Source organism: Aphelocoma coerulescens, chromosome 10, assembly GCF_041296385.1.
Source record: "Aphelocoma coerulescens isolate FSJ_1873_10779 chromosome 10, UR_Acoe_1.0, whole genome shotgun sequence".
Lineage (NCBI taxonomy): Eukaryota > Metazoa > Chordata > Aves > Passeriformes > Corvidae > Aphelocoma > Aphelocoma coerulescens.
In genome coordinates, this window is record NC_091024.1 from 7,274,012 (window position 1) to 7,300,739 (window position 26,728).

The window sequence follows — 26,728 nt, forward strand, 5'->3', positions numbered from 1 at the left end:
CAGCCGGTGGCCGCCCGGCCCTGGCTCACCGAGAGCACTCAGATGTGAAGCTCAGAGCCCAAGGCAGTGGCCAAAGGCCAGGGATGGGCAGGCACAGCCACAGTGGGGCTGGAAACCCACCCCAGACCCAGGTGGTGGCACTTGAACTGTTGTACATCACAGAGTGATGGGATGGGACCCTGGATCCCCCAAAGGCTGCCCCCTCGCCAGCCCTGAGCATGGTCTGGTGAGCAATTCAAACCTCTCCCAGGCGCCACAGGGCCACCACTGCCACCACCACTGCCCCTGCACTGCCTGTGCCTTCCTCACTCACCTCCTGGGCATGCTTTAATGCCTTGTGTGGTTCATGGAAACAGGGCATCCTTGTGGCTCGGGTGTCACCATGCCCTCCCCTGAGCACTTTGTCCCACTGGACATGCAGGTGCTGCCTGCTCGCTGTCCCAGGCTGGCAAGCAGGGGACCATTGGTGACCTCCTGGCAGAACAGTCAGTGAGGGAGACCCCTGGCCCCTGCACTCTGGGCACTTTTTACATGAGTTTTCAGGTTTAGCTATTTCAGATGGCTAAACCTGAGCTCTGGTGCAAGGAGTGGCAGACGGACCGGATTTGGCTCTTTCCGAACACTGCCCGTTCTCTGGGCTCTGAAAGAGGGGAAGGTCAGGTGCCACATCTCTGGTGCTGGGCATCATTGCATGGATTTGCCCCAAAAATATGTGTTTTGAGTTGGTGCTGGTGTCACACCCGCCCTCAGCATCTCCTTGTCCCCAGCTGCTGTGACAAGGAAGTCCCTTCAGATTTCAAAAATGGAAAATAAACAGAAAAAAAAAAGCAATTTTGTTTTTCCTCGTTAGAGGGCAGCAACAAACCCAAGTGTGACAGACAGGAGCGCTGCCCAACAAAAGGGAGATGACGGAAAGGAGGAATTACCATTACTGGGATGCACACCCCAATATGCTGGGGTGAGCAGGGGAAGGGTGATGGTACCCACTTGCACTCCACTGCTGCAAATCTCTTTTCCCAGCGAGTCAAGTCTCTAATGATTTATTATGTATATTTTCCTCCCATCCCCTTTTTAATTTTCTCACTTGGCTGTAGATAATTGAACTCCTGAGCGAAATTCTCAGGACAAATCAGGACAGAAATGAGCTCTCAGAGGGTCCTTCAGGTGGAAGAAAGCTGCTTTGGAGTGAGGGCAGAAATGGGGCAGCACTTGCTCCCGAGTGGGGAACAGCACCAGGCAACACACGGGGAACAAACCGAGACCCACTCATTTATTGTCAAAAAAACCTCAAACTTTACTTGTGTTTCTCTCAATAAATAATTTACAGTATTTACAGGCGGTGACACTCCCCTGGGTCTCAGCACAGGGAGGAGGTGAGGGGGCCTTTTCAGAACGCCCCCCCCTTTGCCTATGATTTTTTTGTTTTGCTTGTTTCCAAGTATTGGGTCCTTCTTGGCCACACTTCACCTTTAACCAGAACTGGGTCAAACACAACCAAAATAAAGTGCTTCACTGTTTGCTTCTAAAATAGGGATACCCCAACCACCTCACGCCATCGGCCACCACTGGAGCGCCCACCTGGACAGAGGGAACGAGCCATGCCGTAACCAGACTTTCCTTGGATGGAAACCACCCCTAAACCACAGCGTGTCGTGCTGTGGGGTGATTTTTTTATAGGAAAGGGAGGTCTTAGGGGAATTAGAGACCTGTTGGCATGCTGTGGCTGGGCCAGCTCAGGCAGCTTTCAAGCAGCACCACGTTCTCAGAGGGAGGCTGTGCACAGCTGTGGGGTACATTGCCTCTTTGCCCAGAGACAGATTTTGGCTTTTAAAAGGTGTGTTTTGAATTTCTAGGGAAGATATTTTTTTTTTTCTCTAGAACAAAGGAAACAGAAAGTCCAAATCAGCCTGGCTGAGCATTAGTGCATTGGGAAATGAAACTGTCCAGTGCTGTGGTCCAGTGGCTGCTCCCCTCAGCACCTCCAAACTGTGATATCCTTATTTCAAAATCTCCCTAAACAGAGTATCTGGGGCATCAGCAAACAAAGCAAGGAGCAAAGTAGTAAACACATCTTTTTGTTTCTTTTCTTTCCTTAAACATTTAAAAACCAATTACATCTTTTCATCTGTACAGTCACACGAGATCAATGCCAGGGCTCTATATATTAAAGAGACAATATAAATTACATCCATTGACACAAGTTTGCATTTCTCTGCTGCTTTACAAATGGAGCTCTAGAGCTGTAAGGACACAATGAATAGTCATGTTCAGTATTTACACCAGGCTGCCTCTTGGCACCAGTTCAGACTGCCAAACCAAGCCTGTTCCCACCTCTTTTGGTGCTAGCTTGTCTCATCAGGCCCAGAGACCTCCCCTGAGAGCAGGAGGTGCCCCCAAGTGTGACACGTTCTGGGGCTTGTTTCTGGGAACTTCCCCCTGAGGAAAGGTGGGGGAAACCCACCAGGAGGTCTTGAAGGCGCAGACCAAAGGTGGTCTTGTTTGTTCAGTGACCGACGGGGAGAACCACAGAGGAACACGGAGTGGAGGAGATGGGCAGCACTACGTGCTGGGGCAAGAAGGTTATTGATGGTTTCGAGGCAGGGAACAGACATCTGGAGGCAGCTGGGGGGGGTCCTCTGCTGCATCCCATCTCCTGGCTGAATTTCTGACATTGCCCCATTTCTGATTCAAGCCCAAAAGGGCTTAAGGTGCAACTGGTCTGCAATGGGGTTGCAAGTCGCGGCCCCAGGATGGGGAGCAGAGCAGAGACCTAGCAGCAAAAAAAAGAGCACCATGCTCCTGCTCCATCCCAGGGCTGGGCCAGGCCGAGCCACGGGCAGGGAGGGGCTGGAGGGAGGTGCAGCTCGGGTGTCCCACTGTGCAGCCACCCTGCTGCCAGTTCTAGGGGACCAGAGAGTGAATGTTGTGAGGAACTCATCCAATGCTGGGCAGAAGTTGCAGAAACCGCTTGAATACTGGCCAGGTTTCTCCCGTTGCCATCAAGAGTCCATGGTGGGTCCAGGCAGAGACAAGGGAGACAGGACTAAAACTAATGAGTGAATCAGCCAGGTGAACTGGCTAAAATAGGGGATGCCTTTGAACCACAAAAAATGCAGGCCAAGGCTTGAGGAACGACACTGTCCTCCTTCCACCCAGAAGGTGCCTGGCACCAGCAGCCAAGCAAGTGGGGGATCATTGCCCACCACTTCGGCCCCTTGCACTACTTTCTGCAACAACAGGGCTGTGGGCAGAGCAGGACGTGCCAAAAAGCAGAGCCCAGCCCCAGTGAGCAGGACATCCTGCCCCTCTGTGCTCGCCAGGCTTGGTCCTTCTCACTGCTCCGTGCCCTCCTCATGGGCTCTGCTCTCTGAAGACAAAGCCATGTTCACACACGCCAGTGTGACAGTCACCACGTGTTGTTGGACTGGGGGAGCGCTACAAGGAGAGTAGCTACAAGGGTTCCCCAGCGCCCACTTGGCTGGGAGCAGGAGGAGAGGGAGGTGAGGAAAGTCCAGACAAGGTACAGTCCAGCAAAAACTCCTGACCGGTCCCACTGGCAACTCGTTCCTCCCAGGCAAGAGCTGGGAAGGTGGAGGACTTGCACCAAGAGAGAGACTGAGGTCTGAGGACAACCCATGTGGCTCTGATGTCCAACCTCTTGTTTACCAGCACCTGCATCTCTCATCCCTGGTTGCCTCCTGCTCCCCTTTCCCTTCTCTCCAAGGTGTGAAGGAGCCAACCTCTATAACAAGCACAACCAACACAAACACAGCAGTGCTACCCAGAGGGTGGGATGTGTTCCCGTGGGAGCCGTGTTACCCGGGGTCAGGTCCCGTGTCCTTTCATAGAGGTGCAGCTTGTCTTTGTTGGAGTGAAGCATCTTCACGTCCTCAAAGGCATAGTAAGCAGCCAGCATGAAGTTGACATCTCCCGTGGTGAGGAGGTCGAAGACACAGGACTGGAAGTAGAGGTCCTCCACGGGCAGCTTTTCCCTGCACTTGGCCGTGGCTGTTTCGTAGGTGAAGGCCTCGGGCGGGGCCGGCAGGCTGGGCCCCTTCCTACGGGCACGACCCTCCGTGGCCTGAGCCGAGCGGATGGTCTGGAAGTCAATCTGTTGGTTGAGTGGACAACCACGGAGGCACAGGTAGAGGCCCTGACTGTCCTGGTCCTCCACGGCGTTGACCACCTCCTCCGGCATGCGCACGGCGAAGGTGAGGTACCGCCCCACCTGCCTCACCACAATGGTGGTGCCGATGTACTTGGCCTGGATCTCGATGTGCTGGCCCGACACCTTCTCTGTGATCTTCAGGCTGTTGGCTCCGTGCTTGTCCCCTCCGTTCTTGGAGCCGTCTACAAAGGCAGCGGGGAGCTCGTCCATCTCTGCCTGGTACACTTTCTGATCCACACACTCCTGGAAGCTCTTGAAGATGATGGTGAGCTGTGGGGGAGGAAAGGAGCATGGTTACCGCCAGTGATGACCACCTGAAAGCACACAGCCACTAGCAGCAGTGGGGTGGGAGGTGGAAGGGCTGGACGCTCAGTCTGGACAGGAGCGTGACCTTTGGCTCATGGGCAGGTCCTTCATCCTAAGAAGTGGCCCCGACTTTTAGCCACCCAGACACAGTCATCCTGCTCCAGCAAAAAGGTGAGGACAAGACCCAGAGGCTTGTACAGATCCAAGACCCAGAGGCTTGACTGAAAGCACCGCCTGGATCTGCCTGTTATCTCCAGGCCCAACACAGGAGCTTCCTTGCAGCTGGAGCCGGGTGGAGTATCCGTACTCACAGGCCTGTGGCAGCATGCCCGTGCACGCTGCACTGCCTTGCCTCCAGGGCTGGCAGATGGCAGCAGGGACGAGCCCTGACTCCCCTGGAGGCGGTGGAGCTTCTCCTCTGACTCCCATGACATTTACATCTCAAGGGCTGGACCAATTTGTTTGCCTAACCAACTGCAGACCAACAGGGATTTCTCCCATGGGCCCTCAAACATGTCCTGCTCCATCTCAGCCCCACAGGCACACATGTGTTCAGCCTGTTCCAGTGGGGTGGCCCTTCTAGGGGTGACTTCGTGGTGGCCTTGGCAGTGATGGTTTAATGGCTGGACGCGATGATCTTAAGAGGTCTTTTCCAATCTTAATGATTCTGTGATTCTGTGATACAAACAGAGCCCAACACGCCTCCTCACCCCTGGCTGGGCTCAAACACATGCCCCTTGCCAGAGGAACGACCTCACAGTGCTTGCTCTTCCCTTGCTGACCTGGCTTTTGGAGGGAAGACTTGGGGAGGAAAATGAGTAGAATTTGCATGTACAAACAGTACAAACTACATTTCCTCTTTCAGCTCTTGCAGAGTTGCTCTTGCATCTTTCTGCCCATGAGGGAGAAGTGGCAAAGGGGACCTCCCACCATGTGGTCCCCATGAAGGGGGAGACTGAGACCTGGCCAGAGTGGGACAGGGCTGGAGAAGAGAGCAGAGAACACAAAGAGCCCTAAGGATCAAGTGCTCCCATCCTTTCCAGCAGCACAGTGCCCACAGCAGTGCTTCCCACAGCTCATGCTGCAGATCTCATGACTAATCCCTGCTCACCACAAGCCCATGAGGCAGATAAGGAGAGAAAAGGCTCAATTAAGATGGTGATCCCACAAACCCAGCAGGTCCTGGGATCCTTAAGGACCACCTCCCTCAAGCCAGACTTCCTCACAGGCTTCAGTAGGTTTTGATGTCTTTTAGTGGGTAAGGACTTCAGAGCATCATTAAGTATCTTTTAGGGGGTTTATCAGGGCCAGATCAGAACCCCGCTGCCAGTTCCAGCTCAGGATAAAGGGGTGACATCCAGAGCAGAGAAGCAGCCCCTATCCTACACGTGCTTCTCTTCTCTCCCCACATACGGGGAGAAGCAGAAGTCCCAGATACTGTGGGACAGGACATTTTCCAAAAGCAAGAGTATCCCTCCTGCTGAGCCTCCCTTTTTCTTTGGCACAAGAAGTGCCCTGTTAGCTTTAGAGCTGGTGCACCAGGGGCAGCACACCAGTTCTCAGCTCCAGGTCCCTGCTGAAGCTGAGGCTGTGACACACAAGTCCTGCTGGGTCACAGCAGCACATTTTCACTTGGGCTTTCTGTTTGCCTTGTACCTTTGGGATGTTTATTTAGTCTGTCAAAGCACCTCCAGAACAGACTGTTCCCCACAAAATGTCTTGACTTGGCTGCAAACCACAGAGACAATTACAAGCCTGGGTAGAGGGGAAGGTGGTGTGAAGAGCTCAGCTCCCTCCAGGCTTTTTCCTGCAAGCTGGAGCCACCCTGGAGGGCAGTCCTGGGTTTGCTTGTGCCTTGGGGTTCCCCCAAAAGGTAACAGCATCATTCCTGATCTGGCTGCTCACAGCAATCTGGAGTCCCAGGGTGGGAGCCCTCTCAATCTGCAGTCCCTGGCTTGGCCATGAAGGCCCCCTGAGATGCAGCACCACAGCCTGCTCACCGTGATGGGGCTGGATGTGCTCAACAAGAAACCACAGGCCATTTCAATGAAGGCTGGGGACAAAACAAGGACGGATATCTGATGTTTAGGGCCAAACATTCACATTCAGAGGAGCTCATGCTCTGTCTTACCATCCCCAAGCACACCTGGAAATGGGGGAAGACATGGAGGGAAGAAAGGCTGCTCTGAAGCCTCCCTGCCCTTGCCCACCTCTGCCCAGGGAAACGTGCCCAAGGCTCACCTTGCTGGTGGCGGTGGCCGAGGAGCCAGGCAGCACCGCCGTGTTGGTGACCTGCACGTTCAGGTAGTTATTGTCTATGAGCGGCCAAGCCCCCTGCACCTTGCAGGTCTGGAAAGTGTCCGTGAAAGTCCTGAGGTGGGGGTCCCCAAAGAGCCCGCAGTGGGTGTAGTTGGGGGCGGCCGAGTGTTTGTGAAAGCTCTTCTCATAGTGGCAGATCTCGGGGCTGTCGGAGCGCTCCTGGCTGTCCCCGGGGGGCAATGTCCGGAGGCGGGGCTGGGACGTGGGGCCATCCTTGGAGCAGTTGTGCTGCACCATGAGATCGTCTATGCCATGCACGGCCGAGTGGTAGGCCAGGTCGCCCCTGCAGGTGCGCGCGGTGCGGCGGGTGCAGTGCGCGTAGGCCCGCAGCGCCGTGCAGAACTCCGGCGCCTCCTCCGCGCCCAGGTGGTGCGAGCCCGACGTGGCCGCCCAGAACTCAGAGTTGCACTTGAGGATCTTGCATGGAGATGTCACTGCGGGAGGGGAGAACACAAGGGGGTCAGCGCTGGCTCGCCCACGTGTGGGATGCCCAACTCCACTCCCACCCAGAGGCTGCGTCCTCCTCCCGCAGTCCACACTTGTGACCCTGGCCTGGCCGCGTGACGGGGCCTTGCTCGCCAGACGTGACCCTCTCACATGACCCAACTCTCATGCATCAAAGACAAAGAAATCAACAGGATCTGCCTCAGTTTAAGCCCAAAAGGGAAAGAGCATCCAGCCTTTAGATGAATGATCATGGGGGGAAACCATGGTGTGAAGAATGGGACATATTCATAAGCAGTGATAAGGGAGGATCATTAATGTGGGGGGAGATGCAATGGGGTTTTTAATGCCTTTTTAGGGTTTGACATTCGAAGCTCTGTGCTGCGTGAGTTACTGGGCGCTGTGTCCAGACTGAGCTCCACCAGCACAAAACTCTGCTTGCTCTCTTCCTTTCCCTCCTTTATGGGCTTGGGGCAATCCAGCACCAGCACAACCACTGTGCCCAGGTTAGAGCAGGACCAGTGCCATGACCCACTCTGCAGCACAGCCAGAGGCCATCCACCATCCCAAGCGCTGCTGCAGTGACGGGTGCAGCACTTGTCCCTGTCCCTGTGCCTCCAGAAAGAAGTGGGAGCCAAAAAACCTCTTTCTTGACATCTGTGCAGCTCTGCCCAGCCCTGGGAGCCCGTTCCCCACCACAGCCCGCTGAGAGAGAACAAGAGGTGGAGGAGAAAAACCGGCACAGCAGGTGTGGGGATGCCAGCGAGCCCCCGCCTCCCCTTCCCACCCGCCCTGTGTTGCCCAGGTGGAGGCGAAGCCAGAGGCTGCAGGGCCTTTGCTGGGCTCAGCCACAGCCCTGGTGCTTCCTGGCAAGGCAGAGGAAGGCAAAGAAAATTCAGATCCTGTTTTTTCCCCCCACACACAACGTCTGCTCCCTGGGGCAGTGTGGCTTCCCTGGAAGAGACTTGAAAGCAGCTGTGCAAAAAGCACATGGCCATCGCTGAATGTCGCAGACAGTGCTCTGCCCCTGCCAATTTGGAGTCTTGCTGGGTGAACCCAGCCTCACACTACTTAAAATTCATGGCATTTTCCTTCCTCTTCTCTTAATCGACCCCCTCGGAGCGCTTGGAAACAGGATGGTTCATGCACAAAAGGCAGCAAGAGGAGAAGACAAGCCCCACCATTTCCAGATGCTTTCATGGTGCCTTTTGCAGGCGTACCCCATATATTCCTGTCTCGGGGCTTGTTTAGAAGGAGCCTGGTAGGGCAACTGTGCCAAAAGCATCTCAGATTTGTTTAGAAAGAAAGTTACAAAACCCAGTATTGTTTCAGGGAAAACAGTATGCCTGAGTTTTAAACATCACAGTGCTGGAAACCTAAACAGAGTTGGTGCTGGAAAATCAGAAAGGGAGACTTAGACTACATAACACTGAGCCGTTCAGCTGTGAGAAACAAGCCTGTCTCCTCTCTGTTTCCAAGAAGAGTGAAGTGCAAATAGGAAATGGTGACAGGCTCCTCACAGTTTTAAAATTCATGTTTAATAAACTCAGATGCTAGCAACAGCACCAAGAACCCGGGAGCTGTTTGGTCTTGGCAGCATCCCACTTAAACCTGCAAGAAGCTCTGTGGAAAGCCTTTAACTCATCATTGACCAGAGGTGACTCAACAGCAAGGTTCTGACCTGGGACATGGGCTCATGTTTCTGCTAAGTCTTCTGCATGTATGGGTCAAATGTAAATATTTTTATTATTTCATATCTCTCTCTTGTTCATCCCAGGAATGTGGTTTTCCACCAGGACTGTTATAATGGAAGGCAGGAGTCAAAACAGCACACAGGACTGTGACCAGTGCCACCACTGCTGGTTATCCCAAACCCTTGTGGCATCAGGCAATTAAAGTCATTGCTCTCCTAGTAGTTATGCTAATGTACAGCTTGAGGATGCCTTGGGGTTGCATGTGGCAGAAGGTGCTGTCACTGCAGCCCGACCTGCCCCCACAGCCCCAGGAGAAGCTGGAGGACACATCCCTGGACACGCAGGGGCCACACACCCCACAGCTCAGTAAGGCATCAGGATGCACTACACAAAGCATCCCATCCAGCGAGCAGCTTGCAGAGTCCTGGCTGCAGCACTTTGGCTGCTCCAGCCCTTCAGATGCTGAATAGACAGGATTTTTTTAGAAGGAATAAACCCACAGACTCTTGCTCTTTAAGGACTTGCTTCACTCGCTTGGATGAGGAGATGCAGGCGTGAGCTGCGGCTGCCTAGGGACAGAGTGGGCCCTGCTAAACAGCCCCCCAACACCCAGTGCTGGACACACCCTGGTGCTGAGCATCCTCACTGCTGCCCTGCCCGGGGTCACACATGACTTTATAAGGCGCTGAATTAAAAAATCCCAACCAAACGGAGGGCAGCGAAGCAAGCCTATCTCCTTCCTCCGTGCGCCTGAAGGGGGAGCGTTCCGCTCTAAGATGTTATCACTCCACTTCTGGCACCCGTCCCCTTCTCGCTGTTTCGCTCAGGGCCCCATATAAGGCCAGATCTCCAAGTCCAGGTGCCCCGGCGCTGGCTGGTGTGTGAGCGGGGCCCTCCCCGGCCTGGCCTTTCCCGTGGACATTGCCCCAGCCACCCTCACGGCGAACCCCGCATGCTGCTGGGGAGGGAGCACAGCTGACAAAGGCTGTGGAGGAGAGCAAACACGACCCTCACCCCTCCCAAGCAGCCTTGCCTCCTCCCCTCTGGCAGCAGCTTTGGCACAGTGGTGCAGGCTCATTTGTACCCTGGCCAAGAAACGATGTTTATTCAATTTCGCATAATCTATTTTCCATCGACTCACAATGGTTCTGTTTTTCAACCACAGATGACTTAGCATGGAAACAAATCCCTCTCAAGCAGGAACCCAGCAAGGCTCTCCCGGGATCTGTGAGACATCCCCAGGTCTGGGTGATTTCTTGTCCATGGCAAAGCAGCCCTCATCTCATAGACAGGTGACTTCAACCCCTCCAAGCCACCTCCCAACCTCCCCATGATCAAGAATTCTTTTAAGGCCTTGACACCACTCAAACCAGGGAACAAAATCCCCTTTGTTATCTTGAAACCAACAGTTTTGGAAAGCTAAAGCCAGAAAAAAATCAGAAAAACACCTGGACTAGGACAGCCCCCCCTGCCCCGTTTCTTCAGGGACACTATCCGTGAGGACTCCTGAGGTCTGTGAGGACTGAAAAGCCACCCCGTTCCTCGGAGGGCTGTTCCAGGAGTTTATCACCTTTACAAAACACGGGTCTTGGTTCTAAGTGGATTTTATCTGACTTCATTGTAAAGACATAAAAAGAACCAGCGATTTTCTCCAAAGCAGTAAAAGGTCCGTTAGTAAGGAGTGTGTTTCCCACAAAGATATTTACACACTGCAATCAAGTCCCTTGTCAATCCTCCAGATAAGCTAAACGGTTTGCACTTTTAAGTTCTCGCTGGAAGGTGTTTGCCCAGCCCCACCATCAGATCTCCCTCCAGCAGCCTTGCTTCCTGCACAACCTACCACCGCGACAGGCAACGCGGATAAGGGACACGCTCACAGCTCTCCCGAGATCACCCCTTTCACCTCGCCGGGACATTGCAGAGAGCAGGGACACGAGATGTGACCTTTTCCTGAGCTCCTGCTTTGGAAAGCCCTGGTCCTCCATTCAACGAGCATCCCATGGACCACCAAACACACACTCAGGGTTCTGGGGTATCACACAACCCCAGTCCCACTGCTCTGCCCCTCGTTATCAGTACACTGCGTTACTTGATGTCAAATTAAATGTTCAAGCATATGTATGTATATGACTTTAACAGCATTTTATCATCAGTGCCCCCCTATTCTCCCTTCAGCTGGCGTCAAGTAACCTGAATTTCATTTACCCAAATCATGTTCTTTCAGAAAACTGGCACAAAATCAACATTTAATCTATTCTTCTGTAATTCCTGTAACAAAAAGAATACTGGAAATTAATTTCTGTAAGCAAAAGCCAATTCTTTTAAGACTCTTGAATGCACATTCACCAGACCTGTTAATTTTAAAGTGTTCACTGCTAAGCAAGGTTTTTTAATATCCTCTTGGTTCCTAACGGGCTGGAAAGTATTTCATCACCCACATGTGATGCAAATACATCATCCCGCGTTTTTCCAAATACATGGATTGAAGTCTAGATGTGCAAGCCTCACACATGCAGTAAAGGGCCTTTTTGGAGAACACAGTAAAACCTAATTACCTTTGGCCTCAGATCTGAGCACCCAGACTTAGGCTCCTAAACACATATTTATTTAAGTAATCTAAATAAACATATTTATGCTGACACCTCCAATAGGAAAGGCACGATTCTCCAAGGTGCTAAATACCAGCAACATCTGCCAGCTCAAGGAGATGTGGGCTGCTCAGCTCACAGGCAGACAGCAGTCACCACCAGCATGAAAATGACCCCAAAAGAGTGGAAAAAAAAAAAATCACATTGCTCCTTAAAAGCACGGCATAAGGGATTGCTTCCAGCAAGGTTTCAGGAGTCCCAAGCAAGAACTGAGGGAATGAATACGGTGCTTTGCATCCAGCCCCTCGTGCTGTCCCTGTCCCAGGGGGTGTCTACATGAGCCATCCCACACAGTGGCCATGCTGGCCCACATCTCGATGCCCACAAGGGTCATGAGATTGGATATAAAGAAGGAATTTTTTTACAATTAGGGTGCTGAAACGCTGGCACAGGTTGCCCAGAGAGGTGGTGGGTGCCCCACCTCGGGAGACATTCAAGAGGTCCCTGCCAATGGAACGGGGGTTGGACGGGATGACCTTTAAAGGCCCCTTCCAACCCAAATCATTCTGTGATTCTGTTTTATGACACGGATCAGCCGGCGCCTTGCCACACCAGGGAGAGAAAGGAGCGACTTGGTGCAGCCCTGATGGATGGGATGTCACGGGCAGGGACAGCTCTCCCGCAGCCCCACGGGGCTCCATGGGGCGAGCAAGACCCAAGGGCCACCTGACCCAAGCCTGGTGAAAGGATTTGTGCGGGAAGGCAGCGCCGGGCTCTTCCAGCGACCTCCTTTGAACTGTTAATCAAGCACAATCTTGCAGAATAATAGCCTGCTTATTATTGCCTTGTTTGCATAACAAAGAGGCCCAATAAAACTGATTTGACTGTGCTCAGAGGGGGTGTGAAAGATCAGCTCTGAGAAAAGAGCTGCAGGAATGCAGCAAACTGCTCCAAAGCCTCAACCCAGGAAGAAAGACAATGCAATTTGCCATCAAGAAAAGCCCAATAGACCAATAAATTACCCATGTGCAAAGGGATTAGATCAGGTTTCAGTTGCACTGAAGTGGGGGGAGGACCGGGAGGAGGGAACTGAAGGAGAAAAATAAACCTGACTCTCTTAAAGAGCTGGGGCTCATATTTTGCAGGGGTGTGTGTGGGGAGGTTGGCTCGGAGGGGCCACCTTCCATGCTGGGGCCACCAGCAAAAGCAGCAGATACATTAAATCCAGGCAAAGGCCCTACTTGTGTACGATAAAGTGACTGTAGATGTACCCCAGAGCACACCTCAAACCATCCAGCTTCGTCTAACCCAGTCCATGTCCTGCTCAAGACGATGCTGGGGGAAGGAGAAATCAGCTCCTTGAAGTCAGAAGAGGGACACAGAAGGAGTTTTCTTGTTTCAGCCTGTGTCAGTCGCTAAAGCATCCGGAGGACCTGCCACGGCCAACTCCTTTCCGTCCTCAGTGCCGAGTTCATGGCCCCCCATCTCTCCTCTGCAGGCGTCGCAGAGACACGGGGCAAGTACAGGCAGGAAACCAGCAGAGTCAGTGTCTTCACCGGCTACAGCACAAACTGCTGCACGCTGCCGAAGGAGCCCTTGATCGCTCCTGTCACTTAGTCAGCTCTTTTGGCTCCAGACTCAGCTTACGGCTGACCCGGCATGCTCGCCGCCAGCCAAGGCAGCTCTCCCCAGCCCCCAGCCAGCACTGCTCCTCCAGGCTTGCCTCAGCATCCCTGTGCAGGGAGAAGGATGAGCAGGCACCATCGGAGAGGGCACCAGCCATGGAGCTGCCAGCCAGGGCTGTGCTGCTCTGAGAATTACCAGCAAACTTTGGGGACTTCAGGAGGCTTGATGGGCTGAGAGGGGGAACCAGCGTGACAGACAACGCCGCAATGGAGTCACAGACTTTGTTCTTGAATCTTCCTCCTGGGATTCGGGCCTCAGCACTGCCTTTGCTGCAGCTGTTGAGCTTTTGCCTGCTCAGAGGAAGCAGTGCCAGTGGGGGGTTCAGAAGATGCAGGTTTTGCTCCTTCAAGAGCTGGTGGATGGAGGACGAGGAGGGAGGGAAGCAATAGGGCAGTGATCTCCTCTGACTCTTCATCTGCAGAAGGGCACTAACAAAGCTGCCTGTCCAGCACAGTGTGCTTCTGGGCTGGGAAGGCGTTCTGGAGCTGCACACCTGACCTCCCCCATTGGGAGTGCACCTGGACACTTTCATCAACAGTTCCCAAGAGCTGGTAAATCTCCTCAGGCAAATGGCCCAGTTTAGAGATGAGGACACTGAAGGATGTGAAGGCTTTCACCCAAGATGAGCCCCGTGGGAAGAGATGTGAATTTGCACTCTCATCCCCTGCATGAAGCATCACCCTCTCACCTTCCTCCTCAGCCACCACCACCCATGTCCCCATCCCTCTGGAGCAGCGGTGCCCGGATAAGGTCACCTCTGCCAGCCACCCCCACTGCCGAGTGTTCCAGGTTTCCAGCAGACATCCCTCTCCCCATGCCAAAGCTGTTTTCCCAGGGTGCCTTTGAAGGCAGCGCTGCCACCCACCAGTGCCCGGGGGCCCCCCAGGTGTGGCAGCGGGTCCCTCGCCCTCCTCCCCCTCAACCGGGCCGCGGCAGGGTTGGCAGGGAAACGCTTTCTGCTCACAGGTGTGGATTCCCTCTAGGAATAATCATCCCCGCTGTGCTCTTGTGAAATTTCAACCCTTCAAACGCAGAGGTAAATGAGATACAAAACGAGGAGATGGAGAAAAGCCCGGAGCTCATAAATCTGGATGAGGCAAATTTATACAATTAGATGTCTGCCAAAAAATTGCGGCATCTCAATCGGAGGCGTTGGCTTGCGCAGGGTGTGGGGTGGCAGCTGCCCGGCTGGAAGGCAGCAGCCGCACAAGCCCATCAAGACACCTGACTGATGTTGGAGGCCCACCTGAGGATGCAGGGGACCTTGTGGATCCTTTCCTACAGGCTGGGCTCCCACCCAGCACCAGACTCCCTCCCCATCGCTCATACCCCATGGAAGGCACAGTATCTGTTCATCCTTCACAGCCACAGACCTTCAGAGGTTTATTTCTTTTTAAATGCTGCCTCTCCTGGACTCAGGTTTTGAGAGGAAAAAGTAACTTTTTAACTGGAACCCACTCCCCCAGTCCCACTGCTCCCCCACTCCTATCCCAGCACAGTGATGCTTTCTCATCACTGTGGGCTGGCAAAGTTCAGAGTCATGTCCTGCCACAAGCCCTTGTCATCTCAGAAAGGGCCAGCTGGAGTGTGTCTCACAGCAAGAGAAAAAGGTAGCTTGTCCAAAACCCAAAATGCCATAGATCATTACTAGGGCTTTGGGGACAACATCAACAGCTGTCCAGGAAGGAGAGGAAACTAAGGGAGGAGAAAATTCTTTGGCCTCAAGTGAAGCTTGCTCTCTGCCTGACCCATAAAACCTGTACGTCAGGGACAGCTCTGCTTGCTGGGAACTGAATGGCCAAACACTTCTGGATGCTCATGCAGTGCCAAGTGGGACTTGCCACCCTTCTGAAGGACCTGCTGTCCCTGCAGCTGTGGGGACACGAGACCCTGGCCACCCTACATACCACGGCCAGGCTGTCAGACAGAGCGGCTCAGTCTGTGCCTACCAGGGCTGCGTGTGTGTCGGAGCCAGCTTGTTCTCTGCAGTGAGAGCCCGATGACTTCATCAAGGGGATGGCATCTGGTTTTGCAGTTGGCCATAATTCAATTCTCCCCCTTGCTGCAGGAATTTCAGCTGGTGGAGCAGTGATTTACTCAGCCGGGCTGCACTTGAGTGCAAAGCAATCTTGAGGCTACAATCGAACGCACTGTTATTTTGAGAGCTCACGGACAAGGGAATAAATATCCTCTTCTTTTCATCCCAGTAGCTGCCAAGTGCAGGCTACAGAGCTTTTTAAAGGCATTTAGGAGCTCTCCTCTAACAAGTACACTCTGGATGCTGTGCATGGTCAGGCAGGACCCTGCCTGCACAGCTCACTCCTGATCTGTGGCATCAGGATGGGATTTGCCGGGACAGCCAGAAAGAGGCCAGGGCACCCCCTCACCTGCCCCACCACAGCTGCATCTCCAAGCAAACCCCATCCTCCCCAAAACCCCTTCCCCATCATCCCAGCAATCCTGCATTCCAGCAGCCCTGAGCTCACCCCAGCCCCCTTCAAACCACCTGGGACCCTGAGGCACTTTCGGTCCTGGGTTCCTACACTCCCCCTTACTCCACGTTTGGTGTCTGCTCCATCAGGAACAGCAAATCAAACCAAATCAAACTCATCCAGATGGATCAAAAGCCCTCATCTTTGACCTTTTTTGCTGTCTCACCAATGGTTATCCCTTGGGAGCAGTAGGGCTTGGCTGTGGGATCCCCTGAAGGACTGACAGGCTGAGGAGGGGCTGCTTGGGCCACACACTGCCCTGCCAGAGTCTACAGATGCTTTATGGGGTGTGCCCATCGGGGAGCCAGAAGAGAGACCACAAAACTCATTGTCACTGGGGCCGCAGCCTGGCTCTCCAGGGACAGCAGGTCAGTGCAGAGCCCGAGAAGAGCCCCCAGGTCAGGAAGTTTTTATGGTTGCCCAGCCCTGTAAGCACTTTCATGTGCACATCCGACTCAGCACAGCTGTCCAGGCCACAGAGAAAGAAACCTCAGCTGTTCCCATGATAATCCCAAAGTCACTCTTTTTACCACCTTGTTCCCAGTAACCAAGGGCCAGGACTTTCACGATTTTCTGTGGAAAAAAGCAACTTATCCACCCCATCTACATTAAAAACAAGGCGCCTCCTTCCAGCCCCACAACGTGCCCTGATGGAAATGGCAGAGAACTGTTCCATGTAGGAGACCAGCTTCAAGCTTGAAACAAAACACGGAAGCCAAAATATTTCCAGGTTTGAATCCCTCCCTTCTTCTCTGCCCTGACAACATCCCGCTCAGGCGCGTTCCTCCCCTGCCTCCACCTTCCCCAGGATGGGCTCTCTGTTCACAGCACTGGGGGGGTATTTTAGCAGCCTCTAAGGCCCCCATCTCAATTTTGGTTTAATGCTGCCATCACCTCTCTGCTGCTGAGACAAAAGCCATTTATTGACTACTCTGATACACTTCCAATAGGGTTGGATCCTAATCTGGAATCCACTGTGCTGCCTCGATGGACCAAGAGCAGATAACTCCAAATTTTTACAGAGGCAGGAACGTTTTACATCCAAAATGGCCAAGTTGGGAAAGCCAAAGCAAACCTGAGCCTGACACACCTGGGACAAAAACACCCAAGGCCAGATTTTGGAACTATAAAGGGATTTGCAAGAAAACTCAGCACAGCCTGTACTGGGAGCCACAGGCATGGGTCACCCTGGAGATCAGGGTATCAGCTGGGAGAGGACCCGTGAGCATCTAACACTGGCATCTGGCACAAGCTCCAGGGAGAATTTCTGCCAAGGAAGCTGTCAGCAGTAGCCTGCTCTGCCCAGACCTCCTTCCACAACTGCCCCACGGTCACCCTGACCCACGGCCAGAGGACCCAGCCCAAGGGCACTGGACGGTGGGGGCTGCCCAGGAGGCAGCAGGGCAAAGCCATCGGTGTGAGAGCAGCACAAGCGGGAATCCAGCCCGGGCTGTGAGCGTAGGGGGGTTAAGCAAATAAATAAATAGGGCAGGACTCGGCGAGGCACTCACTGATCTGACACGCCGAGCACCCGCTTGGGCAGCCTCCAGCGGCCCTGCTCACCTGGGGCTCCCAGGAGGGGTGCAAAGCCTCCTTGGTGCTGAGAACCTCCTGGGAACCCACAAATTCCCAGGAAGCACAGGGAAAAAGGGGCAAAAGGATATAGCAGGGAATAAATCCCCCTTTTTCCTACCTTCCCACCCAAAAAGCTTTCAAGAAAGCCCCCAGCCTGCTCCCAGCCCTGGGCACGGGGAGCCCCGTCTCCGCCTGCGCCCCGCTCCCGCGGGCTCTGGATCGCCTCGTTCTGCCAGTTCTTTGCACCTTATTTGACTGCTGAAGGGAGAATCAAACAAAGCAGCCAGCCAGATCTCCTATCAAGTTCTTTCTTGCACCGTAAATCTCACAGCCTCGACGCTTTGCAACTCAACCGCTCCGAAAAGGGCGTTAAGCAACACATATGGGAGCAGCTCCAGAGTTTCCAGAAAAAAACAGGGGGTTCAGCTTCCAGCCTGCTGGGAAGTTTCGTGGCAAAGTGAGGTCCAGAGAGACACCTCAGTGCTAAGGGCAGCGCTGAAAAGGTTTTCCTGGAAGAGGGCGAAGAGGGCAAAGATAGGAGGAAGGGCATAAAGCAGTTATTTATTTATTTCCTACATGTGTGTGCAAGACTACTTCACCTACGGTTATGCAAAAGAAAGGCAGAGGCGATTTAAAAGTTAATAAATTTAAAAAAGGAAAGTTTTACCAAACTAAAAAGAGCGATAGGGAGATTTAAGCCTTAGAGCTTTTCTTTCTCCCTCCTGCTTTCTCTCCTTTTTCCCCCCCTTGCAAGTGAAAAAAAAAAAAAAAAAAGAGGTAAAGAAACTGGAGAGTTTTGGAAGGAACAAATCCGCCTCTGTGGACTGGGTTTCCCCTCCCCCAACAAAAACAAGCACTCAGGGCTTGAAGGAATTTGCAGGCAGAGATCTGCCAAAAACATTGTGAAAAACTATGGGGGATTCATTGGAAACAGATGGCGTTTTCAGCTGTAATTCTGAAATTCTCCCCTTTTCTGACACAATACAAACAGCGGGGCCGGGGGCAGCGGGGAGGGGGGGGGCCGAGCCCCGCGGCGGGTGCGAGCGGCCGGCCCGGGGGTGCCGATGCTCGCGGGACCATTTGGTTGCCATCCCGCCCTCGGACAGCACAATAGCTCCCGGCCCAGCCGAAGCAAGGTCTCCAAGCAAACGAGGGCGCTGAGCCCCCAGAGCCCCGGGGGCCGCTGCGGGAGAAGGGGCGCCCGCCCGGAGCGCCCGCGCATCCCCGCCCGCCCAGGTGCGCCCGCGGCCGCGCTCCCCCCGCCGGGCCCTGTGACCCCCGGGCCCCCCACCGTCCCCAAATCACACCGCGGCGACCCCCCGAGCCCCTCCGCGACCGCTCCCCGGCTCTGCGCTCCCCAGGGGTTCGGAGCGAGGACCCCACTGCTCTCACGGCAGAAATTTGGCATCGGGGTGTTCACGTGTGGATGTACCCCTCAGTGTTCCCCCTTCCTTGCACGGCAGCCGGGAAGGGGAGAACAAGGTAACCTGGCGCTGTCAGGAACACCTCCCGGCTGCCTTCGCCGCTTTGATTTCCACCATCTCCTTCCTTGTGGGATGAGGAGCGGGGAGACAAAGAAGATGAGGTCAAGGAAAAACACCCACCGCGACTGCTTGGGGAACGGGGATCTGGGGGGGCACGCACCAAAACTGAGCCCCACTTGCTTATTTTAAACATGTGGCAAACTGCTGCGAGGAGAGGGAGAGGGAAAGAGGCCCAGGGACAGGGGAACGAGGGCGGCGATCCAAGGGCTGCCAGAAACACAGGGAAAAAGTCTGCAAAATAAAGAGGCTGTTCCTTACCTGAAGGGAAGATGCAGAGAAAGACAGGGAGGATTTGGAAAAGTCCCAGGGCTGTGGATCCTGCCCCTCTCCCCATACCCATCCATCCAGCTCGAGCTTTAACCACTATCCTCTCCCTGGAAGAAGAGTTTAAAAAGGAAAAAAAAAAAAAAAAAAAAAGGAGAAGGGAAGAGAGGAAAAGCGGGGGAGGAAAAAAGGGAACAATAAATCAATCAAAAGCAAGAACTGGGGGGAAAAAATGAAATCAAAAGCCCCACATGGCTCCGCGGAGCGCGGCAGGGACGGGCGGCCCCAGCTCCGGGCTCTGCACTGAAAGATTACACAGACTTTTTCTCCTTCTTCTCCTCCTCCTCCTCTCCGTCCCCTCCCATTACAACCCAGCCCCAACCATCAATCATCCCGCTGCCTCCCAATGCCTGCATCCTTCTCTGCGCCTCCTCCTCCGAGCGCGCCCGCCTCCCCGGCCATACTGCGGGAAGGGGCGGGAGCGGCTGCGGCCATGCGAGGCAGGGAGGGAGGCAGGGAGAGGGGGAAAGGAGCCGGAGCGAGCCAGGCGAGGGGGTTATAGCTATGGATGGAGCCACCAAGCTCTGCCGTGCCCCGTGGGAATGGGGTGGCGGTGGTCTCACGCAGGATGGGAAGCGCGAAGGGCTCTCGATGTCTGCCCGCCGTCGCTCATCGCAGCTCCCTGGCAGTTTGGGAGAGGGGCTTCCTCCCACCCCCCATCGGGTCTCAACACCCACTGTGCCCTCCCTGCCCTTATCCCATGGGCCTGCCAAGATCGCCCAAAAATTAAGCAATTTAGGGTAAAGGGGCTGTCGTACAGCAGTGGGGGGAAACTGAGGCAGGGAGGCTTTAGGCAGCTGGTGCGGGGTAGGGGTTGTGACAGCGACACTTAGGTCCTCGGCTCTCTGGGAGATGGCGTCCCCCCCCCAGCACATGGGGCTCCTCCACATCTTCCCAGCCCTGGCACCTTGGCAGGTGAGTTTCACAACAATTCCGGGTCATTCCCTGCCACCTGCACTGGCACTGGCAGCAGCGATAAAAACGCCAGGTGAAGAAACAGCAAGTCTCATAGATCCTTATCATTAAACTGGCACTCCTTAGATAGGGGACGACTGTCAGGTACCCTAAATCCAGCTGCCAGCCCACCAAGGACTGATGGAGATGATTAAACAATACCTGCACTGTCTCAGGACCTCCACCACTGCCTCGTCTGCACCACCAGCCCACGTGCAGACCTGGATGTTCAGCTTTTGCTGGGGGAAAGTCTCACCAGTTATGTTGGTAGGGTTGTCTCAGGGTCTCACTTTTAAGCCCCCCTTAGAGATCATCTGGACAATCCCAAGCAGGCAGCAACCCTGGGAGAACCCTGCCTGCTCACAGATCATCAAATGGAGCAGCAGCTTGGAGCACACAGGCCTTTGCCTGCTGTGTTTCAAGATCCTGCTCCTTTCCACCTCCTGCAATGCCGCAGCGTGCGGAGGTGAGCAGATTGGATCTGCATCCCCACCGTCCCAGGAGTCTGCTCCACCCATGAGAGGGCTAGGCCAGGAGGAAGGCATCCACTTAGCTTGGATCTCTTAAAAATTCCCCTTGAGGGATGTTTTAGCCAGAGTGAACTAAGACCACTTCTGAATGAGGGTGCCCACGGGTGTAGGCTTTAATAACTTCCCTGTTTTGGATCATTAGCTCTCCTTTGATGGCATGTCCCTTTGCCATCCTGATGTTTCATCTGCTTTCTTTTGGGGTTCTTATACAATGAATAAAAGGATGCTGGTTGTTTTACACCACCCTTCTCCCAACTCTGTACGACCATGGGTCTTTCCTTCTGCAGGTTGGTACAGGCCTGGGATACTCCTTGACATTTCTTCTAATTATTCTTGGAAACCTCCTCTTCAGCTTATAAGCATCCTTAAGGATGCTTTTTGGAGTGACAATAGCTTAAAGTCTCTAACAAGAATTTGTGATCTCATCCCTGTCACAGATTGACTCTGATCCAGTGCAGCAAATATCCCATGGAAAGAGGAAGAGAAGATGGGAATAAATACCCAAGAAGCAAAGATATCTCATAACACCTATCTATTTCTCCATGAGGAGAGTGAGCCCCCATGCCTTCAAATGAAGGAGGACCTTCTCTGGGGCTTTATCCAGGCTGCAACAGGAATTAAAACACTGAAGCTTTTCCATCTGGGACCCAGATGGGATCCAAAAATCCTGTGGCCTTGCCTGCCTAATGGAATATCTGTCTTGGTCCTGCTGATCCTAGAGCTGTGCTCAGACAGTGTCCACTAAAGTCAGAGGGAGCTCTGTGTGCAGAGGAGCTGCCAGAGTGGGCAGAGCTGGGCAGGAGATGAAAGCTGGCAGGCCGGATCCAGACCTGTAGCAGAGGCAGTGTGGGAGGAACGCCGACTCGAAGCACCTCTTTGTGGGGGATGTCAAACAGGGGCAAATATGTCCAAACCCTGCCAGCTGCTCCTACCACCCAAGAAGAAATGCCTGCTGATGGGATGTGTAGGCAGCTGGAGCTGCAAGGGGTCTGGGGGGAGGAGAGAGAGGGTCTGTGAACTGGGGAGAGCCCAGGAAAAGGGGGGGAGATCCAGGGGATGGGGTTTCAGACCTCAAATCCCCTCCTCTTGCTCTCACCCTCTCCTCTTGCAATGTGACTTTTGCTTTTATTTCAAAATGAGAAACATAATTTCTGCTGTTATCCTGACTGATGACATCCAACATGATCTGTTTAACTAAAAAAACCCATCTGAATTACGAACTTTTAAAACCCAGCTGTTAAATAGCTGCTGTGAGGCTGCTTTGATGGTTTGACCTAAAGCACCACTTTGGTATTGCCGTTTTGGGGCAGGCTGACACATTGCAACGATAGCCTGAAATCCAGTTTGAGGCATTATAGTTAAAATAAGACCCTTGATGGAAATTCTTCCTTTGGTGTAGGGAAAACTGCGCTGCTATAAAGCAACGGTCGGATGCCCCTGGCTCCAGTTTGTAAAAATTTCTCCTTGATTTTTCTCGGTTGCATCATGCATTGCAAATGGGATTGCTGTTCTTGGCACCGATCAAAGCAGCGGATTTCGCTGGAGAAAACAACAGATGTGTCCAAACCGTAACTTCAGGGAAGAAAAGGCCCCAAATAAGGTGTGTTTCTGAAATCCTGCTCCCCCTTACACATTTTTTAAATAAACTTCACCTTTCTGTTCAGCTGAACCAAAGATCTGGACTTTAAGTCGCCTACTGAATCAGAGGCTGTGTGAAATTCGGATCTCTGCCTTGCTTAATGGGGATATCTAGGCTTGGAAATGTGGAGCGACTGCGTTTCCCCCAACTTCTTTCCTTCTCAAAGCCCATCCAGGACTCCCTGTTTAGGCAGCACTGAGCCTGGTGCTCCTTGCAAAACAGAATGTGGGAAACCACCCACCACTGAAATGCAACCACTGCATGGCTCAGCTCTGGGGCACAGGCACCTCCGTGGTCATCTGCACGTTGATTCCCGTGTTTGGTGTCATTGTGGAGGGCTGACATGCAAATCACAGCCTTCTCCGAGGTATTTGCAGGATGCTGGGGGAGTCACAGTTCCCATGGGACACTTAGCTGGGATCACTAGGCTGAACTTAGCTTTTCTGTGCCCTACGTCACACTGTCCGTGGCTGTGGGCTTCAGTGGGGCTGAGTGAATGTGGCTGATTTGAGCCCAGAGGTTTGCAGATGAGAGCTCCCCTTACAACCTTCCTAATGGAATCATTCACTACCTGTAATTATATGGCTAAAATAGTAAACATGGGTATTTCTGAGGGCTGCAGCTGGTAGTTAGAGGAATGGATGTCAGGGCTCCTGGTCTGCTCCTGACTCTCCCATGAACTTTCTGTGTGGCCACTTTTCACACCACTATCTCCACACTCATGCCTTTGCCTGCTCTGCCTCAGGACACGGTGTTAAGCTCATGGCCTGTCTGGGATAAGCCATAATCACTCTTGCAGGAAGCTAATCCTGAGGTGCTCTGCAGGGGTATGTGTGTGTTTGGGGTGAGCAGCAAAAAGCAAGCCGCTCCTTAAAGGAGGAAGAAAGGAAGTCTGGAGTGGAAACCCCTGGGATGTTGTCTGGAGAACAACAACTGATCCCAAAATGTTTGTGGAAATAAAAGCAAACACTTGTGCTCTGAACAATTCGCTTACTAAAGAAAGAAAACCTCTCAATAAGAACCAAATAAACCCCAACATCTTTACGCAGTAACAGCCACCTCTGATGTCTGCAATTAATTTTAAAGACCTTCCTTTTACTCATAATTCAATTTTTTTATAATTTCACAATTTCCCTGGCTGACCAAGCAGACGCTGTCCCTGAGCTATGCACCCGAAGCTGACGAATACACATCTAAATGCCCTTCCCTACCAATATTTCCTTGCAGGTAGGGCAGGAAAATATCCCCCCAAGATCTCCTTAGTGCCCTGCAGTAAACTTTGGCAGTAGCTGGATGGGGCAAGCAGAGGGGATAGCACAGAGCTGGGCTTTGAAGAGTGACCCACTCCTGCGTAGCAAAGTGCAGAGAGGAGTTTGTTGGCTTATCTAAATCCTCCTTCCCACAGCTGCCCCCGTGAACATCAGCCTCACCAACCTGGCTGTGTAAAGAGGCCAGTTGTGAAAAGTGGAAAAAAATACAGCTTTGTGCCACCAGTAAATAAAGTGTAAGAACTCTTTGTTGACCTGCATCCTTGCATCTGCAGATTAACCGATTATCAGCAGCCCCCACTGAAGTCACAGTGGGTAACCTTCTCTCCTCAAATTGCCTGCTTCAAGCCCACAGCCACAAAAATCACCTCTAAATGCTGAAATGCCACCCGGCTGTACAAAGGGAAGGGAAGATGGGCTGGTGGAAAACTTCCAGACTCACCCATGGCAGAAAGCAAAACAAGCAGGGATATTTTAAGGCAAATAGAGTTCATCGCATCAACTTTTTTTTTTTTTTTGACTGGTAACATTCATTCATGTCTCTCCCTTTCCCTTGCTTGCAAAGCCGCTGGGGTGGTGAGGCCTAATTCCTACACATGGGAGCATGTAACCATCCCTTGTTCAGCAGTGTTTGGAGGGCTGGCTGGAATTCACTGTCTGTATATTTAATTCTCTGCAGGGAGCTGGTCTTCCTGGCCCAGTCTCCTCTTTGGGGTAAATATCAAGCAATATCTCCATAGTGTATCTTCTTCACATCTGGGCTCCCCTCTAAGCAAAAATAGAAGATGGGCTGGGAGGTTCCCAAGAGCAAGTTCAAATGGCCAATTGTCAGCTCAGCAGAAAAGATGGATAAATCTGAACTGCCAAAAATTGATCAGAATCATAGAATCACAGAATGGTTTGAGTTGGAAGGGGCCTTAAAGATCATCTAGTTCTGATCCCCCTGCCATGGGCAGGGACACCAGAAGAATTGCAGAGAACTGGGTGTTTATCAGCAGAGACAGAAGCCAGTCTGTGAAATGGGACAGTCTTTCTCTGCTGCCTTTAAAAGCTCCCGACATCTCGAGAAAGTGCAAACATAGCTTACTAATTCCCCTCCTCTGACTGACAGGTCAGCTAAGGACATCTCCTCAAACCTATTTAAAGGTGGGAGATGGCATTGAGTGTTTGCAAGTCTACATCTGCAGCCCTTTGAGCAAGGGGTGTTTGAAGGATCTTCTGGAAAAAGCTCTGTGAAACCCAATCGTCTTTCCCAGGTCTCCTTCTGTCAGTTCCTGACAGTACTGGGCAGAAATACAACCCAACACAGGATGCCTTTCCTGCGTTCTCAGATGTGAAACGCTCAGTGACAATGTCCTCAGCTGATTTAAAACTTTGTCCTGAATATCTAGGAAAGAGACATTCCTTGTTATGTGGAAAAAACCCCCAAACCCAAACATCTGTAATCCAGCACTTCTGTGGGTATTTTGGCAAATGAAAATGGGAGGTTTTGGCGGAGGGGGGGGGGACCATCTTGAGTTGGCACCGGGAGTCCTCTCGGGTGTGCCTGGCACGGGGCTGGGCTGGGTTAGGGTTGGGGTTGGGCTGGGATTAAGGCTGGGACTAAAGCAGGATTGGAGTTGAGCTGGGACTGGGGTGAATTGGGCTGGGACTGGGCTGGGCCGGGGCTGCGGCCCCACTGGGTGGTGCTGTTATCCCTGCGCCGCCTGCGAAAGTATCCAGTTTATAAAATAAATGCAATCCAACGCCGCCTTAAACCACATGACATAACAGCAGCTTGCGAGCTCCCATTAAAATCTCAATTTGGGGAAATTGATTCTACCTCTGAGCAATTGCGATGCAATTACTCCAACAGGCAGCAATCAAGAATCACATCAAAACAACACCAAACTTTCATCTCCTGCCTCGCAACCACCACCACAACAAAAAGCACCTGTCTTGCAAATGCAGCCCGGTTTCAATAAAGATATGTAATTTTTAGGGAGGGCAACGTGCACGTCCCAGAGTGGAAGCGAGCTTGGACAGGGGCTGCTCTGGCTGGTGCGCCTGAACTGTCCTGTCTGGGGGCTGTATTCTGTCCCCCCCCCGTCTCCTGGAGGAGGTTTTGGGCTATTTACGGACTCAGGACATCAGGAACAAAGTCGCTCCCCCTGCCCAGCCACGCTCCAGCTGCCCATCCTCTCCCTGCGCACAGATGTGCCCATCCCCTGCCATGTCCCACATCTGTCCATCTGTCACCCTTCACCTTCCTCCCCTCGGAGCTCGTAAACCCCCCAGCACCTGGAAACCAGGCGAGTTCGGGGAGAGCTTTGTGTCCCCGCTCCGGTCTCGATAACCGCGATCAGCCCCGGGATGAGCTATCCAAGGGAATGGGGGAAATATTGGGGAGGATGTTTACAGCTCTCATCAGTGGTCTGCAAGGAATTACTCGATTGACTTAGCGCAGCAGGGAGCAGCTTTAGTGGCAACCATCAGAAGGGAGGATAAATGAATAACCGCATGCACGCCAGCTAGCGCCGAGCCGGGCAAGGAGCGCTGGGCAGGGAAAATGGGAAAAATCGAGGTTCCTTATAAAAACGGCCGGGGAGGGGGGAGGCAGGCGGGGACCGGGAGCCTCAACAGGTCCGGAGGAGGAAGGGCCATGCAGGGAGCCGGGGGACATGCGGCCGGGGGGGCCCCCAGCCCCCGCCCCGCTTACCTTGGCGGCCGCATCAGCCTCTCCAGCCCCGCGGGGGTCGGTGCAGGCAGCGGCGGCTTTTTTTATATATTTTTTTTCCAGGAGGGGTAAATGAAACAAAAATTAAAAACGAAATGAAATAAAACCCAAACGAAATAAAATAATAAAAGCCCCCAAGGGTCGAAGTGGGGGCGGCGGGGGGGTGGAGGCCGAGGGGCGCAGGCAGCCCCCCGCCCTGCGGGCAGCCCCGGCGGGGTGCAGGCGGCCTCGCTCAGCGGGACGCGGGGAGCCGCATCGCCCTCCCGGAGCATGTGAGAGGCAGCGGAGGAGATAGAGCCAGATAGGGAGGTCCCCTCCCTCCTCCCTCCTTCCCTTCTTCCTCCTCCCTCCTTCCCTCCGCACACGCTGAGCAGCGTCGTTCGCAAGGAGCGGCGGAGGGAGGGAGGCGCAGCCCCGGCCCCGCGGAGGGGGGGCTGGGGGTCTCCGCTACAACACCCCCGACCCCAGCACCCCCTCTCCG

General features: G+C 53.4%; 1 protein-coding gene across 1 annotated transcript; it reads right to left on the bottom strand.

The window, feature by feature from the left end:
* Window positions 1-1,267: 1,267 nt before the first annotated feature.
* Window positions 1,268-26,307, bottom strand: RGMA (repulsive guidance molecule BMP co-receptor a). Its single transcript, XM_069025896.1, has 4 exons — window positions 26,230-26,307; window positions 19,075-19,190; window positions 6,716-7,227; window positions 1,268-4,438 (listed from the first exon to the last, which is right to left on the bottom strand). The coding sequence occupies exons 1-4, from the start codon at window positions 26,241-26,243 to the stop codon at window positions 3,743-3,745; spliced, it is 1,338 nt and encodes a 445-aa protein (XP_068881997.1). The 5' UTR covers window positions 26,244-26,307; the 3' UTR covers window positions 1,268-3,742.
* Between the last annotated feature and the right edge of the window lie 421 nt (window positions 26,308-26,728).

What these genes read in the sequence shown, in the direction of transcription:
- RGMA (XM_069025896.1), bottom strand. An exon ending in TCTCTGCATCTTCCCTTCAG is followed by an intron (nt 7,228 to 19,074) that starts GTAAGGAACAGC and finishes CCCCTCCCGCAG; the next exon opens with TGACATCTCCATGCAAGATC. An exon ending in CGGCCACCGCCACCAGCAAG is followed by an intron (nt 4,439 to 6,715) that starts GTGAGCCTTGGG and finishes CCTCCCCCACAG; the next exon opens with CTCACCATCATCTTCAAGAG.